The 15686-nt window shown below is 41.4% G+C and overlaps 1 protein-coding gene across 3 annotated transcripts in view; it reads left to right on the top strand.

Moving 5' to 3' along the window:
- Positions 1-15686, top strand: part of LOC306780397 (TOX high mobility group box family member 2-like) — a 71003-nt gene that overhangs the window by 52498 nt on the left and 2819 nt on the right. For all 3 annotated transcript variants that reach the window (XM_079272764.1, XM_079272763.1, XM_079272762.1), the window contains 3 exons: positions 10024-10254; positions 12794-12874; positions 14843-15241. In XM_079272764.1, coding sequence (XP_079128890.1) covers positions 10024-10254; positions 12794-12874; positions 14843-15241 — 711 coding nt within the window. The remainder of the gene's footprint in view (positions 1-10023; positions 10255-12793; positions 12875-14842; positions 15242-15686) is intronic.

Below are 15686 nucleotides of genomic sequence, written 5' to 3'. Positions count from 1 at the left end.
CATATCGGTGACGTTCCCAGATAAATCACTTTTTGTAACAGTAGAAATGTTTTCTGTTTCTGGCTTTTCATTTCACAAAATAAGACAGATGCCCTTCAGTGCTACACTCCACAACCGGGGTGAACAATGTGTCTTGTATCTGTCAAGAGAAATGACAGCGAGATAATTGGTAGGGCACTCCCGTTTCATTTAAACCGAAACAAATAGGCTTCTGAGAGAATTGTGCTTTAAAAAAAGTAAAGCTTTGTTTTGCGCAGTTTATTATGCGGGCTTCGGAGTGGAGTAATGAAGAGGAGTATTAACAGATTGAGCATTAAAAACAAATGCACATTCATTGCTGCTCATGAATATTCATGCCACTAATTCAAATAACCTTAGGCGACTGTTACGACTAATGAATAATTAAAACAGCTTGGTCACAGAGATTTGAACATTGCGTTACAGCTGACTTTCTGGGATCATCTTGTACAAGGGTAAACAATTAGGAATGGCAAAAACAGATTTCAGTGGTGATCAAAATACATCTGGAAGAAAATATCTCATGTTGCCATATTAGTTACGGGCCATTGCCGCTCCAAAGGGGAACGTGATGACATGCGAGAGGACAATGAGGTGACGAGTTGGCAATAATCACAACTATTAGTTGATCAATCAATTAGTCAGTTAACAGAATATTAATTGGCAACTATTTCGAAAGTCTAAAACATTCATGAAGCAAAACTGTTAAATATTAGTTGGTTCCTTTTTCTCTGTTTTATATGATTTTAAAACCGAATAATTAATACCGTTGAGATTTAAACAGCTGATTGGTCAAAACAAGCAATTTAAAACTGTAACTTTAGGAAACCGTGACGTGCATTTGTCACTATTTTCTGCCATTTTGTAGATCACATTATTAATTGATGAATTAAAGAAAAGAGTCCACAGTCTTATCAATAAAGAAAGTGATCTTAAATTATAGCCCGAATGAAATTTCGTCAAAAGTCAATTTGCTCTGTCCTCAAACCTTCTGAGCTGGCTCAGTCAGGAAGCTACAGCAAGCAGCGCTTAGCAGAGCGGGACTCGGTCTCGGATCCGGCCGACCCGGGGCTGACTAGATATGTTTACATTTACCACGCTGGTTTTGAAAAATGCCCGACATCCTTCAGCGCTGCAAGTAGGAAAGCCCTGTACTGCCCACTTAAAGAGGGGGGGCCTCTGCTGCTTCCTTTGAGAGATCAGCATGGTGACTCGTCCTCCTCGCCACCACCGCAGCGCTAATTAGGCCCACCACAAAGCCAGCCTGTGGGGATAATGTCCCATTATTAGAGTCATTTGTTTCAATTAACCGCTCGGTGATTCTACAATAGCATGGCACGGCCCAGTGCAAAGAAGCCATTACTCTCGCCCAAGGAGCCACTGAGGTTTGGGACAAAAGTGTTTGTAGGAAGGTTTTACGGATACCTGCTCCTGCCAGCGTTGGTGCTGCCAATCTCCACTTAGTGCCCAGTCATTGAGTCATGAGTCCTTTCAGCACCGAGGAAGCGAAACAGTCCCGGTTCATATCCTTTTTTTATTTATTTCTTTAGCTTTAAAAGACTGGTTTTATTTTTGAAATTATGGATTTTTTTTTGCCTGTGTGCACTTCACTGAGAACAGATTGAAAGTTAACACTAGATGTTGTAGACTTCAGCTATAGGTTGTTCCCTTTTACATGCTGAGACCATTGTGCTGTGCTGAACCACTATTCTGCTACTGCATACTGCATGCTACTCCAGCCATTTTTAGACTGCAGTGATGTTACTTCCTGAGCTCGCTGGCTTTCTCCTCAGCTCACGCACTATTACTCTTGTGACTCTAAAATCCTAGATTTCCTAGATTTGAGGAGATTGACGAATCTATTTCCATCACATCAGTAGACAAAGAAATAAAATTGATTTGACAGCGTTTCACCCCTGTTTCGAGACTTGTGAAATGACAATTAGTCTAGAGAGCCTTTATGGCCACCAACAAGTGACCTTGGTAATTGCTGTGTTTTGACTCTTTGTGCACTTGCGTACTGCTTTCTGTTGGTCACAGCTGGAAGCTGAACGAGCCTACTGGTTGCAGGTTGCATAAGACACGAGTATGAGAGAGATTATGACTGTGGTTTGTTGCCTGATGTAAGAGGAATAATGTTTGTACAAAAGGCTTTGATGTCGGTGCTTCAGTGATTCTTCAAGCACCAAAAAATATTGTGTCTACAGAAATGAACTTCTTTTTTGAAATATTCCTCTTTCCTGATCATTTGCATTTTGTTTGCAGCTGCAGGCTTCACTGTAAACTACCTCAATGGTTTTGGACACTTAACAGCAGTAGTACAAAGACGCTTATCAACTCCAAATGCTCCCGAATACAATATTTCAGAGCACTTCTAGGTCCTTTCAACACTAGATAATGGAAACTTCGATTGTTACCAAGAGGTTGCTGCCCTGTGATGCCTCTGTTGCCAGGCTCTCTCATTGGCTTTCTCCCCCCGCTGTGCGGATGTTTACAAAGAGACATCACCAGCTCACATTAAAGGGTTCAAGTTGTCCCCTCGGGCTGTTGCTATGGAAATAACCCTGGTATGGTCGCTCATTCATGTTTGATTAATTGTTTTTATTCTGTGCGCTGTTGCCTCTACAGAGACCTCATCATGAGAACATTTCATCTTGAAAACAAACAATAGAAAAAGATGAATATGTCCAAATCTGAAATATTTTCTCCTGCTTTGTGGACATTTTGTGGATGTTCTGTGGTGATAGAAGTCTTAGAAATTGTATTAGTACTGTATTCTTGTTAATAAAGCAATCCCTGTGAAGCCATACAATCATAAAGACCATTTTACCTGGACTGAGGACAAGCATTTTGCTTTTTTCCCCTTCTAATTTGCACTGTGTGCTGAGCTACAGCAACCCACTGGGGCCAATTAGGATGCCAGCAGAGCCAGGAAGTGCATAGCAGATGCTTTTGCCCCTATTTATTAAAATCCAATCTGCGGCCCCCCCCCCCCCCCCCCCACCCCCCAACAGCTTGTTAAACTACCGTTAATCTAATTAGCTCTCACTTGCCACTGTTTTCACCACATTACCAAATAGAAGGGCCTCAACTTTGCAATTTTAGGCTGATTAAGTAGGTCCAGAGCTCTTAGGCAGAGCTAGTAGGGAGGAGCTCTTCAGAGCTGTCAGTCATTTTCCAGAGTCGGATAAATCATGCGGCTGAGTTCAGCAGCGGCTTTGGGCTTGAGTTCAAATTAAAATATCTGCAATTTTGGAATATTGGTTTCAATCAAAATCCACATTGCCAGCCCACATGTCTGAAAACACAAATGACATACTCCACATCATAAAAACCTTGTACATTTGTAATGGCATGGTACCGGAACTGAATACAAATTCCATAATGGGCTCTTTTTAGACCAGGTCTATACGCTGCCCACTGATGTCCTTTGATGTCTTTGAGATCACAATCATGAATCTGCACTTCCGGTTCATTATTGTTTGGGCCGGGCTGTGTTCTTTATTTGATGAGTGCCTGGTTCTACTCAGAGATCTGTGCGGCGGCTTTGACATGCAGTCCTGCTCATTGCTTACAGATGGGCAGTCTGACATGGAGCTGTAATCGCTTCCAGATGAGTACGTATTTTAAGACATATTCTAATCTATTAAGTGTCATGGTGAACTAGATGATTGGAGTACACAAAGACAAAACTAACACAGTGACTGTAAAATAATTGACATGTTAGTATAAAATATGAATGAATTGTAGGAACGTGTAGTTAAAGTTGACTGTCGCGCATTGTGTAATGTTCAAACAATTTTAACAAGCATCCTGTATTTTTGGATTCCAACCATTATGTTTACAGGCAGTCTTAGTTTAGAGAAAGTTGAATCATTCAGATCTCAAACAGCTTTGTTTACATTCTCATCTTGCCTGCCAACATGTTGTAAAGCCACATTCTTGACAGCATTACACACAGGGGCACTTTGAAATGTGAGGTGAAACTCACCGAAATGTATGGAATAAAAACAAAAAAAATGTAAGCCCACCTGATCCCCTACCCTAATTAGGGAAACTTAACAAAGACTTGCTTACTCCTTCTCAAAACCCACTCTAACATTTATTCTCTTCCGCTCCAAAATCATCAGATCATACAGTCAAGTAGGGAAGACTTGATGTTGTAATTCATCTCAAATACATGATGTTGGAAAAACTTTGGATTGTATTCATCATTTTCCGTACGTTTCTGTACTGCCTGCGTCCTCACAAGCTGCAGCTAACAACTGGATGGATGATTCATTTGACAAACATGCTTTTGCATTTTTAAACCTGCTACTTTGTATGAAAGGCGCGTGCCACTGTAACTTCGTGCCCTTGTGTTGTTGCACTACACGACATTCACGAACCCACTTATTCTTTAAGGCTGCGAGTTACAGCTTGTGGTAGAAATTGCAGAAAAAGTATACATGGCATCTTAAAATTACATTATTCTCACTGCTGCTTCTCTAACCAGGGCCGTTTATCTATTTATAAACCCACAAAGGCTTAGAGTCTCTAACAGCTGCACTAAGCTGTGCTTCTCTTCAGTATGTTGGTGCGGCGAGGTCTGTGCTTGTACTGAGATTTATTACAATGTGCCACATATACCATTTTTACAAATGTAAAAATTCCCTCTCAATAGAAAGAGTGTAAATATTTGACTTAGATCTATCAGGTGGACAAAAACAGTGGTCAAAATTCATTATTGCAGGTTTAAGAATGACCGATAAAAATCGTGCTTGTTCGTTTCGATACACTAAAACAGGGTTTTGCTGCCAGTCCCTTCAAATTGACGTTGCCGAAAGCAAGCTGCTATAACTCTGTGAGTGCCACTTGTGACCACAGCGGTCAATGTTTAGCAAAAGCTTTGTGTCCGAAATCAGTCCGTCGTTCACTCGTTGCCCACTCCCTGTATAATAATAACAATCAGCTGTTAATGCTATGGTGAGCTTTGAATTGAGATTGTGTTATGAATCATAATCTGGTGTAATCACGGACCAGTGTAGCGTTGGATGACTGTAACAATCATTGTGGGATTGTTCGCAGAAAGTAGTGTACATACCAAGGACGTTTATTTTTTTCCATTGTGTGAATGTTTGAGACCATTATATGGAGAATACATTTCTGACCCATCAACAGTACTTTGAAGGAGCTGAATTCAAAAGTTGACAGATTGCTTCCACATGGCTCTCAATATGGAGACCATTGAGCAGCAGCTAGCAACTAATGGTGCTAACAGGCACACACACACACACACACACACAGGTACTCATATGCATTAACAAGCACCCGCTATACGAAGCACAAGATACACTCTGTTAACAACACACACGGAGGGGGAATGACTTCATTCTCTACTCAAGCACACATAACTCCACTGTAATTTGTACATAGCAAATAGTTGTTTGCCGCTATATTGATGCTCTGAATTTTAATATTAACACCGTTAACCAAAGCAGAGTGATACTTTTAATTGACAATATACTGCATGTCATAAGCCTCTTTCATGCCTCTTAAAAAGCATACTTTACAAGGTTTAACATTTAGGCAACTAAATACTGACAAAAACAACGCAATGTGCGCTTTCATTACCGAGAAAGTCCCCGAGTTAAACTACTTTTTCTGGCTTTTTTCCGAGTCGGTCCTTGATCAAAGATTATTTCACGACCAATCTTCGATTGCTGTTTTTTAAAGAGCCTCTTCTGTATCACAGTCGGCTGCCGAGTGGTTATTGTACATTGTCTCATTCTTCAGGCACATTCAGACAACATTTCCCTGCAAAGACTAGCATGTGAAAATGGGTTTATCGTGTTCTCTCTGTTGATGCTTGCACACTTATCCTGTAACACAAACTGTACAGCACACGCCAGGGCTTATGTGTTTATATTCCCATATTACAGTTCTTTGGCTTGAAATCTGCAGACGGGTTATAGACTTTGGAAGTGAATGGCATTCAGATTTGACTCCGTGTTGTGCTCTATATCATGCTTTGGTATAATGACCGTCACTGGAAAAGAGAAAGTGTATCCGTGCATCACCGCTGAGTAGTTCCTGTTTGTTTTTATGACCTTTTGAAATCAATGCTCCATGCAGCACTCTCCACTTTGGTGCTCAGTGTATGTGATGATGATGATGATGATGATGATGATGATGATGCATATATTCAGGAGGCTGTGATTGGACAAACACTTTTATATTCTCCCATACTATTACCTGATTTTATTGTCTAATTTAACGTCTCTTAAACTATGTCCGTCTCTGCGTCTGCGCCCGTCATTCTTTTTGTTATCAACCCTCTTCTCTCTACATCACTCCACCTACCCTCCTCCTTTTATCTGCTCTCCCTACATCAACCCTCTCTTTTTTTTCCTTTGCATCTCACACTGCTCTCTCACTTCCTCATTCTCCCTCCTCTCTCTCTCTCTGTCTCTGTCTCTCTCTCTCCCTCTCTCTATCTGCTGTTTTGATAGTGACGCAGTTATCAGGCTGTCAATTCTAATCTTGTCTTGCCAGTGCAGTGCTGTCCATTCAGAATTACTCTTCCCCCTCCTCCCTATCTGTCTCTCCACATCCACCACCCCTCAGACAACAGAAACGCTGATGGGATGAGCAAGCTAAGGCTGACTCTATAGTTCAGCCTTTTGCTAGTAAATGAATAACCTGTGTACAAAATATATTTAGCCTGTACTGCTCTGTACAGGACATGGTGGTCTTACCTAGCAACAGGCTGCTTTTTACAGCATCAGTGTTGATCTGCTCTGTAAATGGGCAGTGTGTCCTCGTGTTTGGAGAAAAAACGTACAGACCAAAATGTGTACATAGCACTAAGTTTCTTATACAGCCATGTGCCAAAATATTTGGCTCAGATTTGCAATATTGATTACTTTATCATTGAAAACATGTTTCTTTCAATCAAAGTTTTGCTAATTGTTGCAGAGTTCTTGTCGGCTTCTTTTGTTAGATTTAACATTTGAGAAGTCTCAAAGAAAGGTATTGAGTTCATGGTCTGTAAAATTGTGGTTTTTTTCTGTTCACACTATTTTGCCAGTTCCCCTTTTGCAAATGGAATTTAGATTAAAAAAATTTGATCTGAAAAGAAAACAGTCAAAGGAGAGCAAGAGAAGACAATGACCTAAAGCAGACCTCTTCAAATGTTCGCTGCGGTTTATGTTCCTGAAATGAGATGTGACATCATGTCACATCATGATATCTCCAGCACAAGTACAGAGATGCAGGACAGGAGATAAATGTCCAAAGGTCCAGAATACGAATGGCAGACGTCAGGATCCAGTGTCAGAACATCAAAACCAAAGAGCTACTTTACAGACTCGTCATTTTGCATCAACGGTCACACAGGGAGAAATCCATCGTAGAAGAGGACCAGATAACCAATCTCTCCACTGACACTATCAGAAAATAGACCAGAATGCAGTGCAGCCACAAGATGTTGCGTTATGAATAAGGGATGTGACTCTCTTTTTTTTCCTCAAATGACAACAACAGCTGTCATAATCATAACTGTTCTCTGCACAGGCATAAGAAAACCAATGAAAATAAGCTTGATATAGTGGATATGTGCTATTTGTTTATCCACTATAGCAATAATGTGTAAAGCCAGCAAAACAACCAATGGTTCCAATATATGAGTCATTTTAACTGAACAGTGTTGTTCCTTCATTTCATTGTCATCTGTCTTGATCTCCAGGTGATGCAGTGGTTCACTTCTACACTGGGATCTTTAGGCTTTAGTTTCTTTCTTTTCATTTTTCCACAAATTAGACAACATTTATTCAGGGTTCTGAAGGTCTTTTGGGAAATGTACGAAACCACTGACAGCAGTAAATGTTGACTAGACAGGCTGACGGAAAATAAAAGTCAATTGAAAATCCCAGATCCATTTTGTATCTAACAGATAGATTTGTCCTGTAACTGTTGAGTGGAGCTTCGGTTTATTGTGCTCTTTCCAGAGATACTGTATGTTGAGCCATCTGTTTTCTTTTCAGCCTTTTGGGTTAATTGATATTTCTTCTGGCCTCTTATGAATTCACAAATATAACGAGAGACACAATAAGAGAGGAAAATAAAGAAATGAAACAATATGCTCCTTGCTCTCCTGGTTGATTGCATGTAGCTGCAAGCTGTCGTGTGCCGTTTCTCTTTCCTCTGTATGAATACATGTGAATTTTCCTGCAGATTATTTAGCCTTCTTTTTTCTATTTTGTCATTCCATTAGCTCCACCTTCAGTTTATTCTATTTTCTACTTCAAAGGCTTGAGTGGAACAGATGTCGTTTCAAATGCCTGTCTTCTGCCTCATTGCCTAAAAGTGAGGGATGATTATTTTTTAATGAAAGCAGGCGTAGTCACAAAAAAAGGAATATTACCTGTAAGCTGTAAAATAGACAAGCAATGCTTTGCATCACCCTGAATGACAACATCCATTCATTTTCGCACATCACAAAAGCCATTTTGAAGTTCTTCTTGAGCTGCCAAATGTGCCCCTGGACCTTGAATTTTGATTCGTTAATTTCATGCCGTGTAGAATACAGTGTGTTGTTTTGCTGCAAAATGCTTTGCTGAAACAATGTAATTTTCAAAGGCAGTCATTTCCTGTTTTCCAATTGACAGTTAATGGAGAAAACATGGCTGTTGCTTAATCCCGTGATAAGTATGCATTAGATGGATGTGAACGTCTTTAAATGTCCTCAAGTTGCTGTTTGATACGTGCGCAGGGACACATCTTCATGGTTTGTTCTCCCTCCCTGCTGAGTTTTAACACTGAAACCCAGGATCAGCGGATTATAAAAGAGAATGTTCAAAGCTGTTCAAACGAAATGGGAACTTGGCCTTGGATATGGACTGCCTTTGCCAAAAAACGGAGTTCACTCTCACTTCAGTCAAAGCAATATGTGAATAACTCTCAATAACCCCTCACCCATAAACAGTGCACATAAACATCCTTCATTTCATATAATACCAATGTATATCATTATACATTCCATATGTCATTATATCTTCTATTATATGGGTGGGAATTGGATTGTTATTTCCTGCCTTTATAGCAACCAAGAAATTTAGCTGATGTTCCACTGATACTAATGGCAACATCAAGCCGTCACGTCTTCCTCGCCATCCTCACTCAGCTGCACCTCTTCTCTCTCTTTCTCCTTATCTTTGTCTCTCTCCCTCGCCGCTCCCTTCCTCTCCCTCCTTCTCCCGTGCTTGATGTGTTCTCTCCTCAGCAAAGACGGAAATTTCCATATAGAATCACAACCAGGATCAGGTGACCTGGATTTGACTCCTCGTCAAAGCCCTGCACGGAAAATGAAAATGTATTCATGTGTATTTGATTGAGTACATCACACAGATGTGAGCCGTCTTTTGCCTCCTGAAAATGTAGTGAGATTGCAGTGTGTTATTGTTGACAGGCCAACTGGGTACATCCTATGAAAAATATAGATTTAATCTTTATTTTTTATGGTTTCCTCAGAAAGTTGAATTGTTGATTGTGAGCTACATGAAAGAGTAAAAAATAAAGAGTGAGAGCAAACCTGAAAATACCCATCAATCCAGCAATTTGACTGATAAAGTGATACTAATATTTTAATTAGCCCAGGGTCTCTTCCGTCTATCCCATATTTGGCCAGTTTCTCCTGAACGACACCTCCCTACCCCCCTCAGAGGCTAACCTGTCTCACTGACATCCTGTTAGTCTTCATTCACCCATGGCCGTAAATTGATCTGTTTTCCTTTCTCAGAACAAGCTGCAGCTGCTCTTCGCAGAAGAGCTTTAACCCTCTTTTCAGCTTTAATTGAATGTTCTAGTTGGCTCGGCACAATTACTTCATTCTAATGTTTTTTTTAAATGTATAGTATCTTATCCTGCAGCAAAATTGTTATTTTCATGAACTGATTCATGACCAACAATGTCTTTGTCTCTTTCTGTCTCGTCTCCTTCCCTTTCCATCCCTCTTTCTGCCTCCAGATAAGCAGTGAGAAGCGGGCCTCGGCAGAAATGATGAAGCCCAAGCCCAAACCTCAAAAGAAGAAGAAGAAGAAGGACCCCAACGAGCCACAGAAACCTGTGTCTGCCTATGCTCTCTTCTTCAGAGACACCCAGGCGGCCATCAAGGGACAGAATCCCAATGCCACCTTCGGGGACGTCTCCAAGATTGTGGCCTCCATGTGGGACAGCCTAGGAGAGGAACAGAAGCAGGTACAAAACACTCCGACCTGGAATATCTGAAACAATAAAGTGGATGAGGAAACAGGCCAATCTGTAACAGATGTGGGGAAAATGGTTGCAAACACACTATCATACATGTTATAGACTAGAAAAATGACGTTTTAAGTGGAAGGAACAACTATCACCTCCTCTTCTGACACATTTTTGCTCAAATGTACACAAATGCTGTACTCCATGTCGACATTTACATCCATTTTCTATGCTTACACAGAAAGTGTTTCACACACAGAAGAACAAGTGCACATGTACATGAATGCACATACACTGACACAAACACACTCATATACACTACCATGCACACATTCTCTTCTAACCAGTAGATGGCATGTGTGCTGCAGCAGGCGAGCAGCCTCTCCCTGGCATTGTGTGCTGTGTAATTACCAGAACATTGCTGTGAGATACAGCTCACCTTAATGAGCTAGTTCTTCTCTTTCTAAAGATAATCCATCCGTTTATCCCCAGTCCCCTGACTCTCACAAAAATGATTTTCATTTCCAAATTTAATTCAAGCAAAGGGAAGGAGGGGACGGTTGGGGGAGTGCAACAGCAGCTGTAAAACAGTCTGAAACTAACAGAGTTGGGCATTTTACAGGCAAAAAAAGGGTCAATGTGGGAAAAATAGAAATGCACCTGGGGAGATCTCAGGAGTCTAGGACTGTTTTGTTTTTTTATGCAGTGGGTAGATTCACTCACACCCACGTGCTGGTGCTCACCTGCAAAACAAACCCTCGTTGGTGCTCGACTTGTTTTCAAATTTCACAACGCAAAGGTTTCTTCTGAGTTTTTCTCAGCAGTGTAGCTAAAAAGGGTTTTCCAAAAATATAATGGAAAAAGTGAAAATCATCTTCCTTGCCAAAAGAAAACTCCCACAAAGCTCCGGGCCCAGGTACAGTCCACACGTCCTGTGTCCCTCCAGTCTTCATAGCTGATGCCTCCACATCATGCATCTTCATTGGCCCTCTGACAAGCAGGGATGTGTGAACTCCTCATTTCCACTCTCCTTATTTATATCTCTCGCCTGCTATTTTGATCCTGCCTCGAATACAGAATTAGTGACCCCCCCCCCCTCTCTCTCTCTCTCACTATCGTCTCGTCCTTGGATTTAGCTGAAGGGCATCTTGGCTATCCAGGAAGAGTGGTCTATTGTTTTTGTAGCTATTTAATGTCAACTCCAGCGCAACAGTAATATGCTAATGATGACAGAGTTATTAGGGGTCATGGTGTTTTGTGTTATGGATATTCAACTCCAAGAGAAACTACATTTGTTAGCTTCTTTCGCTATTACCAATTATCTTGGGATAAGTAAGGTTTACTTTTCGGAAAGGATACCGTGTGAAGGCAGTATTCCAGTATATGATATTTTCCAAACGTTTTTTTCTGGAGCATCATCTCTGTGGCATGTACATCGAGCACACAAAAATAGAATCGTGTATCAAAATTCAGTGCTGTTAGCACCGACCCAATGTGTCTGGAAAATTGCTGAGAAACAAAAGCATCATCAAATTAGTAATTACTTTCTTTGATCAGATACTGATTTAAATCAACAATTTGCTAATTTTACAGTATTTTAATAAGGCAACGTGTTCCTTTGCAAAATGAAAAAAGGGGTTTGTAGAAAGAAACATGTTTTTCTCAGGGTAAAGTATTGATAAAATATTTTAATTTGGTATCAGCACGAGTATAAAATAAGATAATATCTAGCCCTGCATAAAAAGTACAATGCATGCAAACTTTGGTTTTCGACTGACAAACGTACTTCTCTATCCTTTTTGTTTTGCACAATAGACATCATTTTATCTATAGCTCGTACAGCTAACGGCCCCATTTCAGACTCTCTACATCCCACACAGACAATGCCTCGAAAAAAAATACCTGCATGCAAAAACACATCCATATAAGCCCACATTCTTTATGGAAAGACACTGAGATCATTCAAACACTGCAGCAGCAGTTAGGTGTATGACACCAGAGGTTTGTATATCACACTAACAATATGGAAGACAGTTTCAAACAAAACTCATATAGCCTACAGGCAGGGATCGCATCCTAATGAGCCAAATGACAACAACCATTCTGGGGAATCACTAATGTCAGTCGCTATGCTGATAGGAGTGTTATTGTGGAGCTAAAAGGAGAGCGAGAGAGAGAAAGAGAGAGACTGAGAGAGAAGTTCCAGTTCATTTCTCTAGGTGGATTGGAATGGAAATGATGTGTTGCTACGATAGATGGAGACACATTGAGATGAGGGAGTTTTAGTGCTGTGATGAGGAAATAGAGGTGTTCTGTACCATTGGTTCTGATGGAAAGGAACATTAAGGGCGTGCGTGAGTGTGTGTGTATGTGTGTGTGTGAATGATGTGTTTAAGAAAGTGTTAGATAAAAAGTATTTGTGTGTGTAACTGTGTGTGTGTAGAGACAGACGTGTGTCTGCACATTTATGAGCATGTCAAGCTCTCCTCTCACCCGAAGCCTCTCGTTTTGATTTTTTGTGCTCTCTCTCTCTTCACAGGGGTACAAGAGGAAAACCGAGGCGGCTAAGAAAGAGTACCTGAAAGCCTTGGCCGCGTACCGAGCCAGTCTGGTTTCCAAGGTAACGCTTATGACACACAGGCCCTGGCTAAGACTGATGATGGATTGGATGGAAAATCCCTGCTAATGGGCTGGGTGGGGCTTCCTTGGGATGGGGTGGTGGTGGTGGTGGTGGTGGGGAGGGTGGGGGTATCTGATGCAAAAGAGCAGTCTGTATTTGGAACAATACCTGATTTCCATAGGGTGCAGATGTTGGGGGTTGGGGATTGTAGTTGGTATGGTGATGTGGTTGGGGGAGGGGTCAGCACAAGCATATGGCCAAAACATCTATGAGGGGTTGGAGGAGAGAAAATGATTGCTCCCTCATGTGCCGTACAAAATATCAGGTTTACGTTTTATATCTATCATTAGAAAATACAAACCCTTAATGTGTCTTACCCCAGCAGACACCTGTGTCATGCATTACATCATCGATTTCCACCATCTCATTGTCTACAACAGGAAGTACATCCAAATCAACATCGAGCAATCATAGGCTTTTCTGCTGCTTGTCCACCTCTGACACCTTCCTGCTAATTCAGATCTATGACATCCTTTTTGCCAAGTGAATGATGGCATCTTGTATGCACCAGCATAGTAGCACTGGGAAGAAAGAAAGGCAAGGTGGAGGGCTGTGGATTGCATTGTTTAGTGCCGTCTTGTATTACCAACACACAATGTAGTGTGGAGAAGATTTCTTTTGTCATTCCATTTGTTCTGCAGGCAAACAGCCTCATTTCTCTGCCCGGGCTCCTGCATATATATATATATATATATATATATATATATATGTGTGTGTGTGTGTGTGTGTGTGTGTGTCCTTTTCCCATCTATCTGTCAAGGTGTCTATTGATCATTACCCCGGTCCCAGCTCCATTCATACAAATGGGCTCCATTACCTTCTAATCAACACTGATGGCTGGAGATGAGCAATCTGACAGCTTATCATAAGGGCCTGGAAAAGGGTGGGGCAGGGCGGAGGTGGAGGTGGGGGCATTTTGTAGGTGCTGCACCGGCTCAGATACTGCCCAAAATGAAAAAAAGTCAAGTTTGGGTGTTTTCCCTGTTTCCCCATCTGTCAGCTTGTCTACATGTGTGCGTTAAGTGAAGGCTGTCAGGCCGTGGATGGGCTGAAAGTCAAATATATACAGTGTCATTACACAGTGAGCGTCAATATGCTGAAAAGGATTTGCTGTTGGGAGCTTTGAGTGTCAACTGTCCTGTTAAAACTGTGTTGGACAGCTGCGCCAGGCAAGCAAGACGCACACGTTCATTCTCTCAGCTGCTTCACTGTGTAGAGAGGCAGAGGATTTTGACAGAATTGACCGGTACTGAGGAAGGCTGTGAGGAAATGCTTAAAGGGAAATTCTGGCATTTCTCCACCTGGGTGTCATTGACAAATCATTTTCAAAAAAGTCGATTCGCCATAATACCTTTTAACTCGTCACCCAAGTGTAAATGTAACAAGATAATATTGAAGGAAACGTTGAACATTGTGGGAAATTCACTTCCTAGCCAAGAGTTAGATCACCGCGTTCATGTCTGTCTGTTTTCACATAAACCTGAAGCCAAAAGAAGGTTAGCTTAGCTTAGCACAAACAAGGGGAAACTGCTTGCCTGGCTACCACAATCTTGTCATCTAACTGTGAGCTAAAAAGCGAATAAGTGTATTTCCCAAAATATTCCCTTAAGAACCAGTCCAACAAAAAGTAAGCACAGATAGTAGTCCCTTGGAAGCCCTTGCAGCTGTTGTAGCAAAGAACACACCACTTCCTTTTCAACTTGCCTGACATACTTCAGTATAATAAGAACCAGGTTGACAAGTACCGGACTTTCCCTTTAAGATACAGGTCAGGGCTGCAGTTTTGTTTTAAGAGAAATGGAGTCATGGAAAAGCTATTAAATAAGAGATGATTGATGGAGAGATGATTTTCATGTAGTTAATTTGATGTAAGTTATGTCATTTAATTTCTGTTTTATTCATCCACAGACATACAATGACCCTGAACCAAAAAGTGCCCAGCAGACCAGCCAGTCCTCCCACATGCTGCCCCCGAAGCAGCCCCTGTACAGTGTGCCCCCCCAGCCCTCCTCACCCTACCTGGGCCCGCCGGGCTCCTTCCCACTGTCAGACCTCCAGAGTTACGCAGGGCCGCCACGCCACACCCTGGCCCAGACCCTGAGCCAGTCCCAGATGCTGCCGCCCAGCATGAGTGCCTCTCCCCCATCTCCCTTCCAGATCAGCCCACCCCTGCACCCCCACGCCCAACTCTCCCTGCATCAGAGCTCCCTGCTCAACCAGCCAATCCGCATGCAGCAGTCGCAGCCAATCATCTCACACCAAATGGGGCTCCAGGCGCCTCTGCATTCTCCCCCTCTCAGCCAACAGGTTGGTCTGGTCATTATTGAGATTTTAAAAATGAATCATGAATATGATAAAATGCGTACATCTGCAAAAGCTCCTCATATAATCGCTTATAAAATGTCTCATTATTTATATTATTTATCACCTGTAATCATATGCCTTACGATTTTCAACTATTGCTAAATGCTGATATACAACACTTCAAAGCATTGTTGATATTTCATAGAACTACGGGCCTAAAATGCTTTTCTGCCTATGATTCAAATTCAAATAATATCCAATGATTTTATCAGTTGCTGATACAAATGTGACAACTCTCAATTCAATCTCATCGTATTGTATAACAGGCCTCAATTGCATTTTAGCGTATATATGAAGAAGAACAAAACAGTTTGTAAAAATGTGTTTATAAAGTTTACTTTTTCCACCAATTTAGTGGCAAACAGACTATTTTCTCCTTTCCGAAGAA

Source organism: Melanostigma gelatinosum, assembly GCF_949748355.1.
Source record: "Melanostigma gelatinosum genome assembly, chromosome: 8".
Taxonomy (NCBI): Eukaryota; Metazoa; Chordata; class Actinopteri; order Perciformes; family Zoarcidae; genus Melanostigma; species Melanostigma gelatinosum.
Note: the sequence above shows the minus strand (reverse complement) of the source record. Positions and strands in the feature narration are given on the sequence as shown.